This window comes from Oncorhynchus mykiss, unplaced genomic scaffold (assembly GCF_013265735.2).
Source record: "Oncorhynchus mykiss isolate Arlee unplaced genomic scaffold, USDA_OmykA_1.1 un_scaffold_320, whole genome shotgun sequence".
Lineage (NCBI taxonomy): Eukaryota > Metazoa > Chordata > Actinopteri > Salmoniformes > Salmonidae > Oncorhynchus > Oncorhynchus mykiss.
In genome coordinates, this window is record NW_023493769.1 from 38,378 (window position 1) to 61,833 (window position 23,456).

Genomic DNA, 23,456 nt, shown 5'->3' on the forward strand with positions numbered 1-23,456 from the left:
TAGACAACATCACCTCTGCCACACTGACTCTCAACACAGGGCCCCACAAGGATGTGTGTTTAATCCCCTCTTGTACTCCTTGATCGCCATTGTTGGGGGTAATGCCTTAAAAAGTAACACGTTAGATTACTCAGATTACTTTGTTGTGGTTAAGAGGAACCTAACACATTCGTTTTTCACTTTAAGTAATCCGTTATTTAGTTACTTTTTCAAGTAAGCAAGTATTTGGAAAAATCCCTCCCTCTATGTTTGTTGAGGGTCTCTTTCTGTTTCCCAGAGGAACTGGCTCTTGGACAACTCCCTAATTTATTGCTACTTTGGAGGAAAGCAGTGAAATAAATAACCAAGGTGTGATTGAAGGTGTGCAGTTTTATTTAGACTCTGAGTCATGAATGTTGTAATGTGTTGAATGTTCTAATGAATGTTGTAATACGTTTTCTTTTGAAAAGCCTCCTGTACAGCCGCCAAAACTCATTTGACAGGTGTGCAGCAGGTATGTGAGGGGTTGTAATGTCCCTTTTCATAGCCGGGCATTTCAGCAAATAAATGCCTGTTTCAAATAAATGCCGGGTCTAAATGAATTGTTTTAGAGTGAACTTCAGTGAGTACCGTAAAGATTGTGCAAAATAAGATAAAGGTGAGCAACATCATTGACATGGATGAGACGGCAGTGTGGTCTTACTTGTTCGGCTCAACTGGATACATTCTCTCACTCACCCAACTACTGAGAGAATGGTGCTGTCACAGCCATGGATTGTAACCATCTGATTCCAAGGGTTGCAAGTTTGAATGCAGCGATAAAATGTTGTTTTTGATATTTTTGTTTTAAGCCTATCCCAAACCTTAACTCTTACCTTAACCATTCAGAGTTAATGCCTAACCTTAAGATTTCAGAGTTAATGCCTAAACTTAAAATTAAACACTTCTAAACACATTCTGCAGTTTCCAAATCACCTACACTTGCCGAACAACTGATTAAAATGACCCCCTATTTCAAAATATTACTTTTGGGCAGAATTACTGTGATTCCATGCACTCCCCACTGGCACTTGCAACACTCAAAGCACAGTAATATATTTAAACTCAAAGCCCAGTAATATATTTAAACTCAAAGCACAGTAATATATTTAAACTCAAAGCCCAGTAATATATTTAAACTCAAAGCACAGTAATATATTGAAAAGCACAGTAATATATTTAAACTCAAAGCCCAGTAATATATTTAAACTCAAAGCACAGTAATATATTTAAACTCAAAGCACGGTAATATATTTAAACTCAAAGCACAGTAATATATTTAAACTCAAAGCACAGTAATATATTTAAACTCAAAGCACAGTAATATATTTAAACTCAAAGCACGGTAATATATTTAAACTCAAAGCACAGTAATATATTTAAACTCAAAGCCCAGTAATATATTTAAACTCAAAGCACAGTAATATATTTAAACTCAAAGCCCAGTAATATATTTAAACTCAAAGCACAGTAATATATTTAAACTCAAAGCACGGTAATATATTTAAACTCAAAGCACAGTAATATATTTAAACTCAAAGCCCAGTAATATATTTAAACTCAAAGCACAGTAATATATTTAAACTCAAAGCACAGTAATATATTTAAACTCAAAGCCCAGTAATATATTTAAACTCAAAGCACAGTAATATATTTAAACTCAAAGCACAGTAATATATTTAAACTCAAAGCCCAGTAATATATTTAAACTCAAAGCACAGTAATATATTGACAAGCACAGTAATATATTTAAACTCAAAGCACAGTAATATATTTAAACTCAAAGCACAGTAATATATTTAAACTCAAAGCACAGTAATATATTTAAACTCAAAGCCCAGTAATATATTGAAAAGCACAGTAATATATTTAAACTCAAAGCACAGTAATATATTTAAACTCAAAGCACAGTAATATATTTAAACTCAAAGCCCAGTAATATATTTAAACTCAAAGCACAGTAATATATTTAAACTCAAAGCCCAGTAATATATTTAAACTCAAAGCACAGTAATATATTTAAACTCAAAGCACAGTGATATATTTAAACTCAAAGCACAGTAATATATTTAAACTCAAAGCCCAGTAATATATTTAAACTCAAAGCACAGTAATATATTTAAACTCAAAGCACAGTAATATATTTAAACTCAAAGCACAGTAATATATTTAAACTCAAAGCACAGTAATATATTTAAACTCAAAGCACAGTAATATATTTAAACTCAAAGCACAGTAATATATTTAAACTCAAAGCACAGTAATATATTTAAACTCAAAGCCCAGTAATATATTGAAAAGCACAGTAATATATTTAAACTCAAAGCACAGTAATATATTTAAACTCAAAGCCCAGTAATATATTGAAAAGCACAGTAATATATTTAAACTCAAAGCACAGTAATATATTGAAAAGCACAGTAATATATTTAAACTCAAAGCACAGTAATATATTTAAACTCAAAGCACAGTAATATATTTAAACTCAAAGCCCAGTAATATATTTAAACTCAAAGCACAGTAATATATTTAAACTCAAAGCACAGTAATATATTTAAACTCAAAGCACAGTAATATATTTAAACTCAAAGCACAGTAATATATTTAAACTCAAAGCACAGTAATATATTTAAACTCAAAGCACAGTAATATATTTAAACTCAAAGCACAGTAATATATTTAAACTCAAAGCACAGTAATATATTTAAACTCAAAGCACAGTAATATATATAAACTCAAAGTATGCCATTCTGTTCTTTTGAAATTAATTTTCAGAGTTTCATAATGTTCTTTAATACCTGCCCTTAATGATTTAATAATGAATTATATTTGTGATGTTGTTTATTTAATGGATTATAGTACACTTGAATTGTGGTGTTTTCCATATAGCCTACAGTTAGCCTATATAAACTAAATAAAATACTATTGTGTTCTTTAAATAGCCTACATTTTCTTTCATATTCTAATGTTGCCTTAGACCTTCATAAACACAACCAAATGATTATTGTTGCAATAGACATAGGTCTATATGAAATGTATTTACCTGTACATAGCCCATCTATAAATAGCCCAAACAACAACCTCTTCCCCTACTGTATTTATTTATTTTGCTTCTTTGCACCCCAGTATTTCTACTTTGCACACTCATCTACTGTCAAATCTACCATTCCAGTGTTTTAATTGCTATATTGTATTTACTTTGCCACCATGGCCTATTTATTGCCTTTACCTCCCTTATCTCACCTCACTTGCTCACATCGTATATAGACTTATTTTTCTACTGTATTATTTATTACCTGTATGTTTGTTTTACTCCATGTGTAACTCTGTGTCGTTGTATGTGTCGAACTGCTTTGCGTTATCTTGGCCAGGTCGCAGTTGTAAATGAGAACTTGTTCTCAACTTGCCTACCTGGTTAAGTAAAGGTGAAATAATTTTTTAAAGATGTTTAAAAATGATTAGACTTATAATTCTGACATCAAGAAGCTGTATCAATGGCTTAGGTAGCCTATGGGGTATCAAGACCTGGCTTTTCGAGTGTTAAGGAAATACCTTAAGAATGACCAAGTCATTTTTGGGTGGGTTACTTTCGACAGCAAATAATGTTATACCATAACGAGTTACTTTTAAATGAAGTAACGTTGTAATATAACAAGTTACTTTTAACTTCTCAGCACTCTGTGTGTAACATCTGCTTCCAACTCCCACTCTCCAACACGTAGATCCCCTAAATGCAGCTCAATTACCAGTCCACTTTCCAGCTCACATTCTCAAACACATAGATCCCCTGAACGCAACTCACTCTCCAGATTCCAATCACCTGAATTCTGATCACCTGTTCACACACCTGCATGTCATTATCACACACTATTTCATTCAGTTCTTTGCACCCCATCATTGTGAGGTATTGTTTGTTTTGTGACACACTTCTAGTCGGAGCGCTGGGTTGCCTGTGAGTGTCTCCTGTGTATGATAGTTTTGGCCTGCCTCACTAACAACACCTTTTGCCTATTCCCTCCTTGTACTTTAGCCTGCTATCAACCTATTGCCTGATCTCCCAGATGACCTTACTAGCCTTTTAATTAACCTGCCTGTACTGTTGCCTTTTTGGACCCCCTGTGTATGACCTTCTGCTTGCCCCTGGACCCAGGTTCCTGCCTCCTCCTGTGGTCCTGTACAAATAAACACCTACTGCTCCCTGCACTTGAAACCAGCTCTCTCCCATCGTGTTCACTAAACTGCGTGGCCAGCAGGACCCCAACACCGTCATCAAGTTTAATGATGACATGACGTGGTGATGATGGTGATGACTTGTCCTACAGGGAGGAGGTCATAGACCTGGGTTTTTTTCTCATTATTTTTCTTGTGTTTTTCTTCATATCTAAAGTATTACCTTTCATTGTGCATTGTTAGTAAAGAGCTCACAAGTGAAGCATTTCACTGTAATGTTTTACACCTGCTGTATCATGTATATGGGACAATAAAACATGAACCTTTGAACTGTTGTTAGATGTGGGTATACTTCAAGGATATTATGTAAATTAAAGCTGAAACTAATCATTGAAAAATGATTTAGTAAAATTAAATCATTAACAAACTCTTGAAAAACGGACTATACTGAAATAATTATATTTGACTCAATGCTCCTGATAAATGCAGCTAGGAAAATATGTTTAAAAAATGCCTAGTTTCTGCATCACTATCACTAGCTTTCACAGAAAGTTGGCTAGGTAGCTAACTTTATTCTTACATATACTAGGTCTACTACAAAAGTTTAAAAGCATTGTATTAGGTGTAAATACAGGCAAAAGTGTTTCCTTCCATCATAGTTTTTTGCGCCAGTCTCTGTGCTATTGCTTGCCACATTTTGTATGGAGGTAGTTTTGTGCCAACAAAAACAAGGGGTTAAATGTGGCCAAAAAAACACAATTTCCTGAGTTTTTATATATGTCCTAGATACAGGACAGACACCTCAACCTTATGATGTATTATTTGACTGCCTTTTTTGCCATTTATGAATGTGTTATTCCATGCGTTTCTACTGGCAATAGTAATAAAGGCCAAGTTCAATATATCAAATTTTGGGATTGAGACTTTTAGAGGTTGATTATGATTAAAAATATGCAATGGGACTGCAATGGCACTTATAAATGTAGATCCTTCAAACACCCACAAACAGGGAAATCGATCCCAATCAAAGGTGTTATTACTTGCTCCACTAAGGCAGGTATTTATCTTATAACTTGTCCTTGTGGTAAAAATGATGTGGGTAAAACAAAGCGCGAATAAAAGTACGTATCTCAGAGCATCGTTGCACCATTAGGTGTAAAAACTTGACCTACCCAGTTGCAGCCCACTTTTTGGAGGCAGGCCACTGGATTTGGTCTCTGCGTTATATTGGCATGGAACATGTCACCCTCCCTAGGAGAGGGGGTGACCTTGATCATTTATTGTCAAAACGAGAGGCTGCCTGGATCTTTAACTTAAAGACCCTTGCTCCCTTCGGTCTCAAGTAGACTTTGATCTGAAGCCATTCTTGTGATTATTGTGACTTTGCCATTGTAATTGTTTGTAAGCTTGTGTAGTCGAAAATGAATCTATGATCGTATGCTATCCATTTGTTGTTTGTATGCTGTGCTTTGTATGCCATTTTAATATTTGAGAATTAACTAATGATATTAGGCCACTCTTGGCCATGATTACAGACACCTGTGTCTTTTGACACTATATAAACGAGTCATCCCGCAGTGTTTGTGATTAGACCCTGATGAAGACAGCTTGGCTGTCGAAACCTTAGTAATTACATTGTTGCATTTGAGCTCCTAGAGTGTGCGGCTCTCTTTAATTTTCAAGTTTTCTGCTCCGCTAGCCAGCACCTCACCTAAATATTATTTTTCTTCTAGATCATTCAAAAATAACCTTACAAATTATACACTTAATGTTAGCTGTTAAACCACAGGTTTCTGATGTAGATGTTAAACAACTGGTAATTGTTTAGCTGATAGAGAAAACTGCCTAAACCATGCACACTCTCACGTTTTATTAAAATACACCTGTGGACTCCTAACACTTGTAAGATTAATGATAGCTATTCCTATACATACAGTACATAAAATATATTAGTATGGAATACAAAGGCAATCTACAGAGGAGTACACAGGTTCCAATCCAGTGAGGTTGCCTATAAACTGAAGGAGGCCAGTAAATGGGTGTGTAGGTGAAATAGATGAATTAATCAATGAACTACAACTAGGTTACCTTGAACTACAAATCCTAACAACCAATCTCTCAAGTGACCCCCATGGAAACCTGGCATCATTGGCAGCTCATTGGTGGACTCGATGAGGAGGGGTGTGGCCAGCCATGTGAAGGAGCCTGAGGAGGGCGTCATCGCTGCCCTCTGATTGGCTGATTTGATTGTCGCCTTCCTCCTCTGCCAGACAGGATTGGTCCGCACTGCAGCCCTCTGAGATACAGAAAGCAAAGCATTTTATCCACCACTATATTAGAACCAGTGGAATAACCATAGAAATCATCCCAGAAACATGACATTGAAGTTTCCTTACCTGAGTCACAACAGATGCCTGGTGCAGCGCAGCGTCCTTCTTCAGATCCACAGGGTCTCCCTCCTGCCTGACAGGGGGTGGGCAGGTAGTTCTCCTCCATGCAGCGTGCCGTCTCTGGGGAGCCCATCCAGCAGCCCAGCCCTTCCCCACAGCAGATACTGGGGCCGAAACAGCGGCCCTGCTCCCCTGGCCCACACAACATGCACTGCAGGAGGAAAGAAGGGACAATCGGGTATTAAGTTATACAGTCATTCAAAAACATTGATTCTTATCAACATTCTTACTCCCTTTTTTCACAGGGAAGGTAACGGTTCATTGTCAAATCTCAGATTTCAGATTCTTCAGAATTCAGTGCTTCTACAGAGCTTCACTTTCAGTTCCTACTCCTCTTGATGCATAAGACAAATCATGCCTGCTGTTTACAATACACATACGATTTAAGTAGTGTAGATCTAGATTCTAGACAGATACAGTTGCCACTCACCTTACGTTGTGGAGAGTCCATGACGGACCTCTTGCCCCCGATGGGACAGTTGGAGATGTAGCAGGCTGAACAGAAAGACATGAGGAAGAATAAACACAAGAACACAGCGGCTCCAGTCATCTCTACTGAGAGAAGAGGAATAGAGTACAAGTCGAATGTGTTTCTTCGTTTCGGAGTGACTCCCTGGTGAATGTTGAAGTTATGTATCTTCAGTAGCACCCAGACCTCTTATATACCCTCTCCCCTCTCTCCCGGGGAGTGACACGGACCCCTGACATCCACTTAGGGTTAATTAATGAGCCTGTCTTACTCACCCTCCCTCCTGATAGCGCTGGCCCCTGGCTTGGGCTTGGCAGATGCCTGGCCAGTAGTACAGTCATACAGTGAGTGGCCTGGCGCGGCCTCAGCCATAGAGACAATCATTAGTGGAGGGCCTGTGTCCGTGACTATGCATGTGAAAGAGGAGAGGTGTCAGAAGAATGAGACAGACGGGAAGTGTTTGGTGTGTACATTGGGATGGGGGGGATGTGTTGAACCTGAACCTATTATTAGAGAGATGACGAAATGAGATGGTGATTGTGAGGCAATTAGTGTAGAGCAGTGTATTTCAGTGTTAGCTAACTATCTGACAGACTAGTTGGCTACATCCTGTAGATGGTTCCAGTTCAAGGATTGAGAAAACAGCACCATGTAGTAATGGGATAAGAAGACATATTTGTACCTACTGAGATTATACACCATTTCATCGACTAGATTCAGTTGCGGATTAATTTTTGCTTGAGCAGAGGGTCGGTGGCCGGAACACAATTACAAATCATTTGTAGACTGAAAATTGACCGCAAGAAGCCCAAACAGATAAAATGTTGACTAAAATGTAATCATTTCAAACATTGTTCATATTTGTATATGATCACGTGTCTCTGTATTATGCGTGGGAATACTAAAAAAACATTTCTTAAATTATAATCACTTGGAGCTGATTTCCCGGTATGTCCAACAATGAAAATTCCACTCCATTTTTATAATTTAAGTGATTATTATTATTATTTTTGCTCAGAAGACTTGGGGGGCCAAATAAAACCACCCATGGGCCAAATTTAGCCCAGTTGGTGAACCCTGCACTAGGGGTTATCTTATTAATGCACTTTATGAGCTTTTTATTGGCTACACACATTGGCACACTAGCACACACACTAGCACACACACAAGCACACACACACATACACACACACACACGATATACCTGATATGTCACCTTAATAAACTTTCTAATTCCTCATAGTAATTAGTACACATTGTCGAGGTCTTAGGTTAATTGATTAACCGAGTCCGTTAACAGAGACAACGCTAATCGGCTTCCTATTAGAGACTTTCACTCTTCCAATGAGATGAGCTCAATTAGTGCCTTCCGGTTTAGTCATCCTGTACTGATGCAGAAAGGCAGGGTGAATATATACGCAAATTGTGGGGGAGGAGTTTACGTCGGATGATTGGTGCATACACGTGTCATAAGATTTATGTGATATCACAGTTTTCAACCTTTAAGAGCCAGTACCCACTATGAAGAGTCACTGTGAGTAAAGACAAGTAAAGGCTGGGTGTTGCTTCCAGGAACATGTCTATATGCTTGTGTATTGGCCTGACTGAGAGAGTAATGATGGACCAGTTCAAATATGTTGTATATGCACACTTCATCACTTTTAAAGAGTATTTGAAATGGCCCAACTGAGCTCTTCTCCCATGGTGCAGTGGGGTTATCCTTCCCACATGTGGCTGTATTGACTCACTACATGTTACACTGTCATACATGAGCCAACTCAATCCTTCTGTTAATGCTGAATAAAATCTACCCATCACTCAAGAGGCTAAAGCAGACTAGTTGAACAAAGGAATACCTTGAAATACTCTAATATTCCTAGTCATTACGTTGATACCCTAGTATATGTGTAGATCAGACAGAGCTTCACTTTGATTTAGACGTGCGTCTAAATGACTTGGAACACTGTCATGTCATCAAGACACTTAAATGTTATGTCATAACCGTGAGCATTCACAGAGCATGCACCAGCTTCACATGACAACATATTCATTACCTTTCTGTGGTGGTTCCTAATTGGTCAATTAAATCATCTATGCATAATTGTCTTTCCAGCATCACATTTTTTCCACACGTCCTGAAGCCATTATTGCACTAACTAACGTCACAGATGTTATGTTTAAGCCGTGTGAATCTAGCATGTGAGGCGTAATCTGCAGGATGGGAAAAACAGGGTTGTGAAAGTGATTCCCAGAACTGTTGGTGTTGGCAGTTGAAAACTCCTCTCCTGGACTTCCATGCTTGTTTACAAATGCACAACATTCAATCAGCATTGTACTACTATTCAATTGTTTAAAACAAGCCTCATCCAGTCTCTCCCAAAGCTGTGTAAATCCTTATTTTGTAGAGAAATTGAGATGTCTATCTAGTGTTTCCTTATTTTTCAGCAGGAAGGCTTGTTGACTTCCTCTCCCTCCCTTCCTTCCTTCTCTCCGAAGGTACTCATCTGAAAAATGAGAACAAAGCGATTGTTCCTGTTCTCTTTCTTAAGTCACATCAAATGCTGTCCGTGGATGGGTGGCTCATTGTCAGGACAGCAGCAGGCCAGAGAGATTGTTACAGGAGCTGGAATACAGCCTAACACAGCTACTGCACAACCGCTGGACAGAGAGGTGAGTCTCTCAGGTCCAGCTGAGGACTAACAGGGCATGGCATGACATGAGGGTGATGGGGGGGCTTTTGTTTTATTGTCTTAGTTGTGTTGTATTGTTTTCACTGGGGATATACACTGGCAGGGCAGACAGAGAGAGAGAGGAAGAGACAGAGTGGTCTTTCAGTACTGCACCGTTCTGTGTAGAATAGATAGTAAGGGCATGGTTCTGGGGAAACATTTAAAAAATGTTGAGAAACTGTGTGTTGCCTAAATAGAGATATTGTAAGTACTTGTGTATCTGACAGTACTGTGTGTGGAGCAGAGTAATGTAGTGAACGTATTTGAGGTGATTCATGAAAATGAATAGAGAAAGTGTTTGAATATGCATTGACATCTGGTTGATAATGAATTGCTTGAGTGTCTGACAGTCAGGTACATGTGACTGGTTACTTGTCATCTGTTTGCATTTGAGGAAACATTTGATTTAACTGGTTTTCATAATATCGTAATATGTTTACATCGCATACTTTACATCATGATATTTTTTATACACTGTGACTGGAATAACACATTGAAGCTTAGAGTAGCCCATTATTAAGTGTCTTTTTATTAACAATAATTGAATTGTGCCCCAATCTTTATCCTTGATAATGACCATCACCATCCCAATCCCTATCAACATTGGAAGTTCTCAGTGTTTTGGTCTGTAGATTGATAGCAGTTCAGAGAAATAGCACACTGTATTTACATAACTGGCATCATTAACAATTAACCTTTTACAGCAGTGGGCTAAAAAAAATCGACTTTGAAACCAAAGTATACAGCTGACACACATGGTTATGGGCAACAACAAAAAAAGAAGACACCTGTACAGTGTCAGATGTACAGTGCATTCGGAAAGTATTCTGACACCTTGACTTTTCCTCATTTAGCCTTATACTAAAATGGATTAAATCGTTTTTTCCCCCTCATCAATTTACACACAATAACCCAAAATGACAAAGCAAAACCAGGTTTTTAGACATTTTTGTAAATGTGTTGTAAATAAAAAACAAAAATATCACATTTATGTAAGTATTCAACCCTTTACTCAGTACTTTGTTGAAGCACCTTTGGCAGCGATTACAGCCTCGAGTCTTCTTGGGTATGACGCTACAAGTTTGGCACACCTGTATTTGGTGAGTTTCTACCATTCTTCTCTGCAGATCCTCTCAAGCTTTGTCAGGTTGGGTGGGGAGTGTTGCTGCACAGCTATTTTCAGGTCTCCCCAGAGATGTTCGATCGGCCACTCAAGAACATTCAGAAACTTGTCCCAAAACCACTCCTGCGTTGTCTTGGCTGTGTGCTTAGGGTTGTTGTCCTGTTGGAAGGTGAACCTTCACCCCAGTCTGAGGTCCTGAGCACTCTGGAGCAGGTTTTCATCAAGGATCTATCTGTACTTTGATCAGTACATCTTTCCCTGGATCCTGATCCCTGCAACTGAAAAATATCCCCACAGCATGATGCTGCCACCACCATGCTTCACCGTAGGGATGGTGCCAGGTTTCCTCCAAATGTGGCTCTTGACATTTAGGCCAAAGAGTTCATTCTTGATTTCATCAGACCAGAGAATCTTGTTTCTGATGGTCTGAGAGTCTTTAGGTGCCTTTTGGCAAACTCCAAGCTGGCTGTCATGTGCCTTTTACTGAGGAATGGCTTCCGTCTGGCCACTCTACCATAAAGGCCTGATTGGTGGAGTGCTGCAGAGATGTTTGGCCTTCTGGAAGGTTCTCCCATCTCCACAGAGGAACTATGTAGCTCTTTCAGAGTGACCATCAGGTTCTTGGTCACCTCCCTGACCAAGGCCATTCTCACCCGATTGCTCAGGTTGGCCAGGCGGCCAGCTCTAGGAAATGTCTTGGTGGTTACAAACTTCTTCCATTTAAGAATGATGGAGGCCACTGTGTTCTTGGGGACCTTCAATGCTTTGTCAATATGGGGTATTGTGTGTAGGTTGATGAGGGGGAAAATGACTTAATCCATTTTAAAATAAGTCCGTAACGTAACAAAATGTGTAAAAAGTCAAAAGGTCTGAATACTTTCCGAATGCACTGTAGTGTTGAAATCTATTCAATTATGAGTTTGCATTCCAATATTACACTTTATTTGACATTGAAACACAATATTTTGTATCATCTTTATTAATAATCAAATTCATTCCACCCATGAGGCCAAATAGAGCGCTTTTGGTCATTGACTGCAGGAAAGGGCTACTAACAGTATTGTCTCGTCCTCCTTTAGCCGAACTGCAGAAGTTGAACACTTTATTGTTTGATTGTCTGATTCCCTCTGTCACAGCCAATCTCCTGTGTCCCTCCCACTTACTGTCTTCAGCTCATAACTACAAAAATGCCAACACTAATCCAATCATTCACACTCTATAGTGGATGGAGTTGGTTGGCTCTTCTTAAGCAGAGTATGCAGATCTACAAAGTGGTCAATTTGTTTGGAACTTGTGCTTCTCTAGAGCTAAGTAAGAAATCTAACACAGCGTTGTAGTGGAGGACAAAAGGAGAAGTGCCCTTCCACTAATCCATGCAAAAAGATGAACAAAGCAGAGAGAGGAGGAGAAGTGAACGTTAGTTCCTGTTTCAGAGGAATGGAGGGTAGAGGAAGAAGGGATGGTAGTACAGAAGCGAGAAGTGACAGGTTATAACGATGTAACAGAGGACAGCGATTAGTGTTGTCACGGCTACCTGTGCAGTAGGTAGGTAACCCAGAAGGACTGGTTCTCTTCCTCAGGTGTTGGAGAAGCATGCTTATGGTAATCATATTGTAATGGTTGACATACATAACTGATATCTTCTGTATATTTCACCATGCAGGTAAATGATGGACACAGACATGCTAGGTTTCAGATCAGACAGGAGGAGTCCTCATAGGGAAGACCTGAGACCTGTCTCTCACCACAGTCTTTATCTGAGCCCACCCCCACTCTACCTGAACCCGACCAAACTCTCCCTCTTCCCGACCAGAGAGGCCTACAGCCCCCTGACTCACCATCTGCCACGGGGCTCTGAGGGCATGCATTACACCCAGAGGGAAGGTTCCCAAAAACGCAAAAGAAGGCCACAAAAAATGGAGGGTTCCGAATCCCCTACAGGAGACATGGAGGAGGTGGAGCGTCGAGGCAACACCAAGACTGTTGATCTCAACCACCTTCCGTTCTCCCTCCCTCCTCGCCCATGTCTCCCTCCCTCTCCCATGCCCATTCAAGGTATGATCGACCTGAGCCGGCTCCAGCTGCACCACAGGGCTATGTCCAGATATGAAACCACTATGGGCCTCCCATTGCAGGTGAAACAGGAACCACTCAGCCCCTCACCTTTGTGGCCTCCCTCTCCTCTCCTCCATCACCACCCTTCTCCCCTATTCTTCCCCCCTCTCCACCCCAGCCTCCTCCACTTCCCCTTCTTCATGCCTGGGCCCATCATGCACCTCTCTCCTGGAGCCTTCTACCCCGGAGAGGCACCACGACCTAGTCGGCGCAGCCCAGACAGAGGGCCCCGAGGTGGGATGACCAGCGCTGAGAAGCTGGGTCTCAACATCCACATCGACGACAGCTACCACGTAGATGTAGGAGGAAACCAGAAGCGTTGGAAGTGCCGTACGTGTGAGAAGTCATACACATCTAAGTATAACCTGGTCACACACATCCTGGGCCACAGCGGGATCAAGCCTCACAGCTGCCATCTGTGTGGGAATCGGTTCAAGCAGCTGAGCCACCTGCACACTCACCTGCTCACCCACCAGGGCACACGACCACACAAGTGCCAGGTGTGCCACAAGGCCTTCACCCAGACCAGCCACCTGAAGAGACATATGATGCAGCATAGTGACGTGAAGCCGTACAGGTCAGTAATGGCACCATCTTAGTCTAGATTAGAGTTACTGGAGTTAATAGACGAGAGTTACTCTTTATTTAGTCTAGCTGAGAATTAAGAAAATTAGTTCAACAAGGACCTTACATTACATGCCTAGTCTGTGACTCAAACGCAGACCAAGGATAGAACAAACTTAGACCTGTCCATAAATTGTCATCAGTATTGGAGAGTGGGGTAAGTTGACCAATTTTTTTCCTTCCATTTTTTCATTCAGCATCACTCCATCAAGGGAAATATAGTATTCTTTCTAACAAAAGTATCTACATAGACTCAGTTTTCTCAGTTTATTAGGTACATCACCCAGTTCACGAAAATGGCTCACTCCTACAGACAGTGAGTCACGTGGCCATGGCTTGCTATATAAAGCAGGCAGACAGGCATCGAGGCATTCAGTTACTGTTCAATTGAATGTTAGAAGGGGCAAAAGAGAGACCTAAGAGGATTTGAGGTATGATCATCGGTACCAGGCGTAATGGATCCAGTATCTCAAAAAATGTCCACCCTCATGGGACTTTTCACGCACAACAGTGTCTAGGGTTTACCGAGAATGGTGTGACAAACATAAAACATGCAGTTAGCGGCACACCTGTGGGCGAAAACAGCTTGTTGATGAGATGTCGAAGGAGAATGGCAAGAATTGTGCAAGCTAACAGGCGGCCCACAAACAGGCAAGTAATGGCGCAGTACAACAGTGGTGTGCAGAACGGCATCTCGGAACGCACAATTAGTCGGCTCTTGTCACGGATGGGCTATTGCAGCAGACGACCACACTGGGTTCAACTCCTATCAGCTAAAAACAAGAAGAAGCGGCTCCAGTGGGCACGCAATCACCAACACTGGACATTGAGAAGTGGAAAAACCTTGCTTGGTCCGACGAATCCCGGTTTCTGTTGCATCAAGCTGATGGAAAATTCAGGATTTGGCTTAAGCAGCATGAGTCCATGTCCCCATCCTGCCTGGTGTCAATGGTACAGGCTGGTGGTGGTGTAATGGTGTGGGGAATTTTTTCCTAGCACACATTAGGTCCTTTAATATGAATTGAGTAATGTTTCCATGCCCTGAAGAATTCAGGCTGTTCTGGAGGCAAAGGGGGGTCCAACTAGATAGGGTGTACCTAGTAAACTGTCCACTGAGCGAGGTTCTACCTCGAACCAAAAAGGGTTCTCCTACGGGCACAGCCGAAGAACCATTTTGAAACCCTTTTTTCTACGCGTGTAGAGACCACAACTGATGTATAGAGCAATCTTAAAATGATTTACTTTGGTTTAGATACAAGCTTCATGAAATCTCTAACACAATAAAGCATTATTTTTTTTTACCTAACTTGCTTATCACTTTTTCTATGTGGTTTCTTCTTTCACAGACTCCATGACCCCTTCCTAAATATTTGGTCAAATTATTAATTTTGTTTATTGTTTCTACTCCTCTCCTATCCTACCCTCTCTTCTCTAGTTGTGGGGTGTGTGGGAGGGGTTTTGCCTACCCTAGTGAGCTGCGGGCCCATGAGCTGAAGCATGAGAAAGGCCAGGAGAACGTGTGTGTGGAGTGTGGTTTGGACTTCCCCACTCTGGCCCAGCTCAAGAGACACCTGACGGCCCACAGAGGTCTCACCCTTTACAGGTATGCCCAGAAACACCCGATGGGCTGCACAATACCTCGTGTCTGTTACCCCTATTTCTGCTTGTAGATATTTTACATTACCACCACTGGAAGCTTTGTGGGTTTGACAGTAAAAAAACAACAACAAGCAGGTTATCAGGAAACTGTTACTTTTTGGCTAAATCCAGGACACATCAGAGTGTGAGTTTTCTGTGTAGAATTATAGTTCTATCTCAATTCCAATTCTCATTCTATTTCAATAGTTTTCTGTCCAGGTATAGCAAGTGTCTGTTTTTTGTCCAGGTGTAGTGAGTGCCAGAAGAGCTTCCAGTACCCCAGCCAGCTGCAGAACCACATGATGAAGCACAAAGACATCCGGCCATACATCTGCAGCGAGTGTGGCATGGAGTTCATACAGTCCCATCACCTCAAACAGCACACACTCACACATAAGGTAAGACTGGGTGGGCTTTTCATACTGCCCGCGTACTGCTGTCCACTAATGTCAACATGTGTGTTTAGAGGGACGTGTCTTTGCACGGCTAGGTTGTGTTGTGGAGATGAAGTGTCTGTGGGTCAAAGGGCTGTTAAGGCTTTATCTGTTGACAGCATCAGCTGGCTGGTGCCATGACACGTAGCCTGCATCAAGGGCCTTTACATTTGTTGACATTAAATGGTTTTGTTATGGGGTATACGTACATGACAGTATGATGACTTTCATACTACAAATTTCACATCATTGTTTTTGCTTCAAACTGTCTTTTAGTACTACATGGTGAAGCCAGGACAAAGAGCAGCTCTCCTCAAAAACCTTGAGCCCAGCAAACAGACAAATGAGACTTTAGAAAGAGATGTGAGTGCATGCTACAGTAACCGTAGCTACAAGTTCAGTCATGTAATATTGTGAGAATCCTACAATTCTGCCTTTTTCAGACGATACAAGGCATCCGCTCTCTTTTTGTCATGCCAACATGTCTGTCTTGTCGTTCTTGTACCTGACGGCCTTGCTTGTCAACATGTAAGAATTTTCCACTCTGATGGTTATTTAGACAAACAACAATTAATTAAAACATTATATCTCCCTCTCTCTCCCTCTCTCGCTCTCGCTCTCGCTCTCGCTCTCGCTCTCTCAGGGGGTGAAGGAGCACAAGTGTCGTATCTGTGGTCGGGAGTTCACCCTCTTGGCAAACATGAAGCGCCACGTCTTGATCCATACTAACATCAGGTCTTACCAGTGTCACCTCTGCTTCAAGAGCTTTGTCCAGAAACAGACCCTCAAGGCCCACATGATTGTCCACTCTGACATTAAACCCTACAAATGCAAGGTGAGTGTTCTTATGGTACAATATGTTGAGGAGAGCGCTAGAGACAGTTTCATTTATGACATTTCAAAATCAACTGCAACAACTCCTTTTATTAAAGCCAGGGTATCTTTCCTCCGACACATTGGTGCAGCTGGCTTCCGGGTTGAGGGAGCAGTGTGTCAAGAAGCAGTGTGGCTTGGCGGGGCATGTATCGGAGGACACATGGCTCTCGAACGTCGCCTCTCCCGAGTCCGCGCGGGAGTGGCAGCGATGGGACAAGACTGTAACTACCAATTGGATATCACAAAATTGGGGGGAAAAAATAACAAATAACACAAACAAAGTTTTATTACTATAATATAAAGTCTAGAGAAGCCAATAGACGCTCTGAAGCAGCTCAACACTGTTTCTGAGTGTCTGTATGACCTTGTTCACTGATTAAAGAGTTGAGACGATGAGGAGAATGTAGACAGAGAGAAGATTTGGCAGTGAGATCCCTCCTCTTCCATAGGAAGGATATCGCTGCACAAACTGCGTCTCTAACAATGGCCCCCAGCCTCCCCGGAGATCAGGCCCCGCAAATAGATTTCATCTCGCTTTCTCTGCTGCTGGAGGGAACACTTCCTGTTTTCTCACGGTCCTCTTGGACAGTTTACAGTCCCTCTCTCCTCCTGAAGGAAACCCTAATCAAAAAGAATACAGAGGAAGGACAGAGCAGGAGTTGCCCTTCCCATCCCTCCTCTTCTGGCCCTTTCTCTCTCTCTCTCTGTCTGTCTGTCTGTCTGTCTGTCTGTCTGTCTGTCTGTCTGTCTGTCTGTCTGTCTGTCTGTCTGTCTGTCTGTCTGTCTGTCTGTCTGTCTGTCTGTCTGTCTGTCTGTCTGTCTGTCTGTCTGTCTGCACACATACGTTCACGATTGCATCCAGCTCCTATTACAGCTCTGAATGAGGATTCGTCATCTAACATGTTAGTTGTTTGATAGAGAAGAAAGTTTGATAAGTGGACACAGTTCTAGACTTGCCGTCGTTTTTCTACCCTTGAATGGTGTTTATACCAGGAAGTGCTATGATGTGGTTTGATTAATAATGGAATTCCCAAATTGTAATCAAGGAATGTGTACACAAACTATTTCAATAGTTGGTATTCAATGCATTTGTTTGAGGAAAAATTACAATAATTGTTTGCCAAAATGCTGGTTTGGGTTTATCAACTGATTGTCTGTTGCTTCCAAGCACATGCCCTGCTTTCCTAGGAGCCTGATGAAGTCTTTTAATGCCGAAAATAAATCTGTTCCACATTCTGTTTGTTCTTCAATTCATGTGCCTTACTGGTTTGTCCGTGAGCACATATTTTATTTTATTTTATTTATTATTTATATTTATTTATTTTATTTTTGTTCTTCCTTGTTTTCAGCTGTGTGGGAAGGAGTTCAACAGAATGCATAACCTGATGGGCCATATGCACCTGCACTCTGACAGCAGGCCCTTCAAGTGCCGCTACTGCCCCAGCAAGTTCACTCTGAAGGGGAACCTCACCCGCCATATGAAGGTCAAACACGGGATCATGGACATGGGCCTGAATGCAAGAGGTAAGTACTCCAGGCTATGGATACATGCATCATATGGTTCCTCCCTTTCTGCAGTGAGACTTTCTATAACCTTCCTACCCTGAAGCTAAATCAAAAACAGCCAGTCAAATTGGGATAAACAGTTCCTTCGGAAAGTACTTTTCTACATTTTGTTAGGTTACAAACGTATTCTAAAATGTATTGAATTGTTTTACAATACCCCGTAATGACAAAGCAAAAACATATATATTTTTAAATGTTTGCTAATTTATATAAATAAAAAAACTGCAATATATAATTAACATAAGTACTTTGTTGAAGGACCTTTGGCAGCAATTACAGCATTGAGTCTCCTTGGGTATGACTCTGCAAGCTTGGCACACCTGTATTTGGGGAGTTTCTCCCATTCTTCTCTGCAGATCCTCTCAAGCTCTGTCAGGTTGCATGGGGAGTGTTGCTGCACAGCTATTTCCTGGTATTTCCTGCTATTTTCTGGTCTCTCCAGAGATTTTCAATCGGGTTCAAGTCCAGACTCTGGCTGGGCCACTCAAGGACATTCAGAGACTTGTTCCGAAGCCACTCAGGCATTGTCTTGGTTGTGTGCTTAGGGTCGTTGTCCTGTTGGAAGGTTCCCCAGTCTAAGGTCCTGAGCGCTCTGGAGCAGGTTTCATTAAGGATCTCTCTGTACTTTACTTAATTCATCTTTGCCTCGATCCTGACTAGTCTTCCAGTCCCTGCCATTAAAAAATATCCCCACACATGAGCCTTTTACTGAGGAGTGGCTTCCGTCTGTACACTCTACCATAAAGGCCTGATTGGTGGAGTGCTGCAGAGATGGTTGTCCTTCTGGAAGGTTTTCCCATCTCCACAGAGGAACTCTGTTGCTCTGTCAGAGTGACCATCGGGTTCTTGGTCACCTCCCTGACCAAGGCCCTTCTCCCCCAATTGCTCAGTTTGGCCCAGATGGCCATCTCTAGGAATAGTCTTGGTGGTTTCAAACGTATTCCATTCAAGAATGATGGAGGCCAGTGTGTTCTTGGGGACCTTCAATGCTGCAGACATTTTTTCCTACCCTTCCCCATATCTGTGTCTCGACACGATCCTGTCTCGAAGCTCCACGGACAATTCCTTCGACCTCATGGCTTGGTTTTTGCTCTGCCAACTGCCAACTGTGGGACCTTATATAGACAGGTGTTGGCCTTTCTAAATCATGTCCAATCAATTGAATTTAACACAGGTGGACTTCAATCAAGTTGTAGAGACAGCTCAAGGATGATCAATGGAAACAGGATGCACCTGAGCTGAATTTCAAGTCTCATAGCAAAAGGTCTGAATACTTATGTAAATAAGTGACATCTCAATCAACCAGACAGGTCCTACAGGCCCTCGTTTTGTCGCACCTGGACTACTACCTAGTAGCACCAAAGAAGGACATAGGCAAATTGCAGTTGGTCCAGAACAGAGCAGCACTTAGATGTACACGGAGGGCGAATGTCTTAACATGCATGTCTATCTCTCCTGGCTCAAAGTTGAGGAGAGATTGATTGCACACTATTGGTCTTTGTTGTATTATATATTGTATTTTATGTTGCATTATATATTGGATTGTGTATTGTGTTATATATTGTATTATACGATATTGTATTATGTATGTTATTATATATTGAATTATATTTTGTATTATGTATTGTATTATATATTGAGTTATGTATTGTGTTATGTATTGTATTTTAAATTGTATTAGGTGTGTCATGTATAATATGTATTTTATTTGTTGTGTTTTGTTTCCTGTTTGGACCCCAGGAAGAGTAGCCTCTGCCTTGACAGCAGCTACAGTGCCTTGCGAAAGTATTCGGCCCCCTTGAACTTTGCGACCTTTTGCCACATTTCAGGCTTCAAACATAAATATATAAAACTGTATTTTTTTGTGAAGAATCAACAACAAGTGGGACACAATCATGAAGTGGAACGACATTTATTGGATATTTCAAACTTTTTTAACAAATCAAAAACTAAAAAATTGGGCGTGCAAAATTATTCAGCCCCCTTAAGTTAATACTTTGTAGCGCCACCTTTTGCTGCGATTACAGCTGTAAGTCGCTTGGGGTATGTCTCTATCAGTTTTGCACATCGAGAGACTGACATTTTTTCCCATTCCTCCTTGCAAAACAGCTCGAGCTCAGTGAGGTTGGATGGAGAGCATTTGTGAACAGCAGTTTTCAGTTCTTTCCACAGATTCTCGATTGGATTCAGGTCTGGACTTTGACTTGGCCATTCTAACACCTGGATATGTTTATTTTTGAACCATTCCATTGTAGATTTTGCTTTATGTTTTGGATCATTGTCTTGTTGGAAGACAAATCTCCGTCCCAGTCTCAAGTATTTTGCAGACTCCATCAGGTTTTCTTCCAGAATGGTCCTGTATTTGGCTCCATCCATCTTCCCATCAATTTTAACCATCTTCCCTGTCCCTGCTGAAGAAAATCAGGCCCAAACCATGATGCTGCCACCACCATGTTTGACAGTGGGGATGGTGTGTTCAGTGTGATGAGCTGTGTTGCTTTTACGCCAAACATAACGTTTTGCATTGTTGCCAAAAAGTTCAATTTTGGTTTCTGACCAGAGCACCTTCTTCCACATGTTTGGTGTGTCTCCCAGGTGGCTTGTGGCAAACTTTAAACAACACTTTTTATGGATATCTTTAAGAAATGGCTTTCTTCTTGCCACTCTTCCATAAAGGCCAGATTTGTGCAATATACGACTGATTGTTGTCCTATGGACAGAGTCTCCCACCTCAGCTGTAGATCTCTGCAGTTCATCCAGAGTGATCATGGGCCTCTTGGCTGCATCTCTGATCAGTCTTCTCCTTGTATGAGCTGAAAGTTTAGAGGGACGGCCAGGTCTTGGTAGATTGGCAGTGGTCTGATACTCCTTCCATTTCAATATTATCGCTTGCACAGTGCTCCTTGGGATGTTTAAAGCTTGGGAAATCTTTTTGTATCCAAATCTGTCTTTAAACTTCTTCACAACAGTATCTCAGAGCTGCCTGGTGTGTTCCTTGTTCTTCATGATGCTCTCTGCGCTTTTAACGGACCTCTGAGACTATCACAGTGCAGGTGCATTTATACGGAGACTTGATTACACACAGGTGGATTGTATTTATCATCATTGGTCATTTAGGTCAACATTGGATCATTCAGAGATCCTCACTGAACTTCTGGAGAGAGTTTGCTGCACTGAAAGTAAAGGGGCTGAATAATTTTGCACGCCCAATTTTTCAGTTTTTGATTTGTTAAAAAAGTTTGAAATATCCAATAAATGTCGTTCCACTTCATGATTGTGTCGCACTTGTTGTTGATTCTTCACCAAAAAATACAGTTTTATATCTTTATGTTTGAAGCCTGAAATGTGGCAAAAGGTCGCAAAGTTCAAGGGGGCCGAATACTTTCGCAAGGCACTGTAATTGGGGATCCTAATAAAATACTAAATACGTATCTCTGTTGTGATATGTGTCTCTGTTCTCCAGTGTTCAGCAAATTCAGATTGTATCATGTGTCTCTCCTCCAGTGTTCAGGCGGCGGGGGCGGTTCTGCTTGTCAGCCCCTCTGGGTCTTCGGGCCCGCTCCAGACAGGAAGAGCCTTTTGACCTCTCCCAGAAGCCCCGGCCACCGCGGCCCAGCCTGAGCCTCTCCCAATCGGACGGGGAGAGCGTGGAGGATGAGGAAGACAGCCTGTACAGGAGGAGCCAGTACAGTCCTGAGGTCTACCAACACCACACTGGGGGACAGGGGTACAGGTCTGAGACCGATAGACAGGTGTATGGACAGGACATGGAGACAGGTGGACAGAGGTACAGGTCTGAGACAGATAGACAGGTGTATGGACAGGACATGGAGACAGGTGGACAGAGGTACAGGTCTGAGACAGATAGACAGGTGTATGGACAGGACATGGAAACACGTGGACAGTTGTACCCGCCTAGGGCAGATGAAGAGGTTTATCAGCCTGTGTCAGAGCCAGGTGATGCAGAGGAAAAGGTGTACCAGCGTGTGACAGGTAGACAGGTGTATGACTCCGACTCCGAGCTGGGGGGCCAGCTGTATGAACAAGAGGCAGGTGGACACCACATAGGTGCCAATGTGCGTTACCCTGGGTCAGGTAATAGAGGGAAACATGTGTACCACTCAGATTCAGAGTTAGATGACCAGTTGTATAAGCCTGACCCTGACCAGCTAGAGATAGGTGACCAGGTCTACCATTCTGACGCAGGTGAAGAGATGATGGACATACCTGAACCATGTGAAAGAGACTACCACTCAGACCCAGGTGTTTATTATCAGAAACCATAGGGCCTGATGAGGAGAAAGAATAGGATTTGGTGAGAGCTGGAAGCAGGGTAAAGGAAGAACAGAGGAAGAAGCATAGACATTCTTAGCAGGAGGAAAAGGAGTAGGGAATAGGCTACTGTGCTGAAGAGAAGAGGGTCAAGAACCATTCCAAAAGGGGTGGGGAGATATTTAAGTAGTACCTTGAACAAGCTGTGAAGCGTGTTGTATTTCAGACTGATAGGACTGACAATACTTGTGCATGTGAAAATATGTGTCTTTAAGAAAATGTTACATTTGCATGAAATTGTGATGTAAATAAAATGAAAATGGTTAAGAAAATATGAAAATATTTTGTCCTAAATTGTTACTTTTTAACTAGTACTTTTATAAAGCCAATCTGTAATTAATGAGCATGGGATTTCAATGTGATAACAATCATTTATCTTTTGTAATGGTAGTTTTAAATGATTTTCTACTGAACATTTGAATTAGTCTGTAAATTGTGTTATTTTGTTGTGTGATGTAATGAGTCAACAAAAGTTATTTCATCTAATGAGGGAAGCCATGATTTTGTGATTTCTTATAAACGCTTGAGTGACTGACTTTGAAATAAATGAGTGTCTGTAATCTGTATTTATAAAAAAATGAACTGAGATTTTAAAACACAAGGTTGTGTTTAATATTTTCACGTGTAAAGGATAGTGAGAAGGCACACCACAGGGTATTAAGGCTATGGTATATAGTCATATACACCTGATAGATGCAGTAAAATGTGTTGTTTTAAAGGGTCAGCCATAGTAGTACAGCATCCCTGGGCCACATAGGGTATCTGCCCCATATAGAGTTGAGTAGTAGCCTATCTGTAGTCCCTTCCTGTCTTATCAACTCCACAGCATCTTTCAGTATGACTCTGTCAAAGCCTTGTGTATATGGTGAAATGTCCTGCTGATAATTCAAATCAAATCAAATTGTATTAGTC

General features: G+C 41.3%; 2 protein-coding genes across 2 annotated transcripts; one reads left to right on the top strand and one right to left on the bottom strand.

Annotated features, from left to right (window-relative positions):
• Window positions 1-6,036: 6,036 nt before the first annotated feature.
• Window positions 6,037-7,267, bottom strand: LOC110536335 (isotocin-neurophysin IT 2). Its single transcript, XM_021622072.1, has 3 exons — window positions 7,069-7,267; window positions 6,585-6,789; window positions 6,037-6,484 (listed from the first exon to the last, which is right to left on the bottom strand). The coding sequence occupies exons 1-3, from the start codon at window positions 7,186-7,188 to the stop codon at window positions 6,345-6,347; spliced, it is 465 nt and encodes a 154-aa protein (XP_021477747.1). The 5' UTR covers window positions 7,189-7,267; the 3' UTR covers window positions 6,037-6,344.
• Window positions 7,268-9,612: 2,345 nt separating this feature from the next.
• Window positions 9,613-23,104, top strand: LOC110536334 (zinc finger protein 366). Its single transcript, XM_021622070.2, has 8 exons — window positions 9,613-9,777; window positions 12,623-13,651; window positions 15,134-15,301; window positions 15,584-15,734; window positions 16,047-16,133; window positions 16,414-16,605; window positions 17,996-18,170; window positions 21,717-23,104. Exons 2-8 carry the CDS (start codon window positions 12,627-12,629, stop codon window positions 22,496-22,498), a joined length of 2,580 nt encoding a protein of 859 aa, XP_021477745.2. The 5' UTR covers window positions 9,613-9,777; window positions 12,623-12,626; the 3' UTR covers window positions 22,499-23,104.
• Window positions 23,105-23,456: the final 352 nt, after the last annotated feature.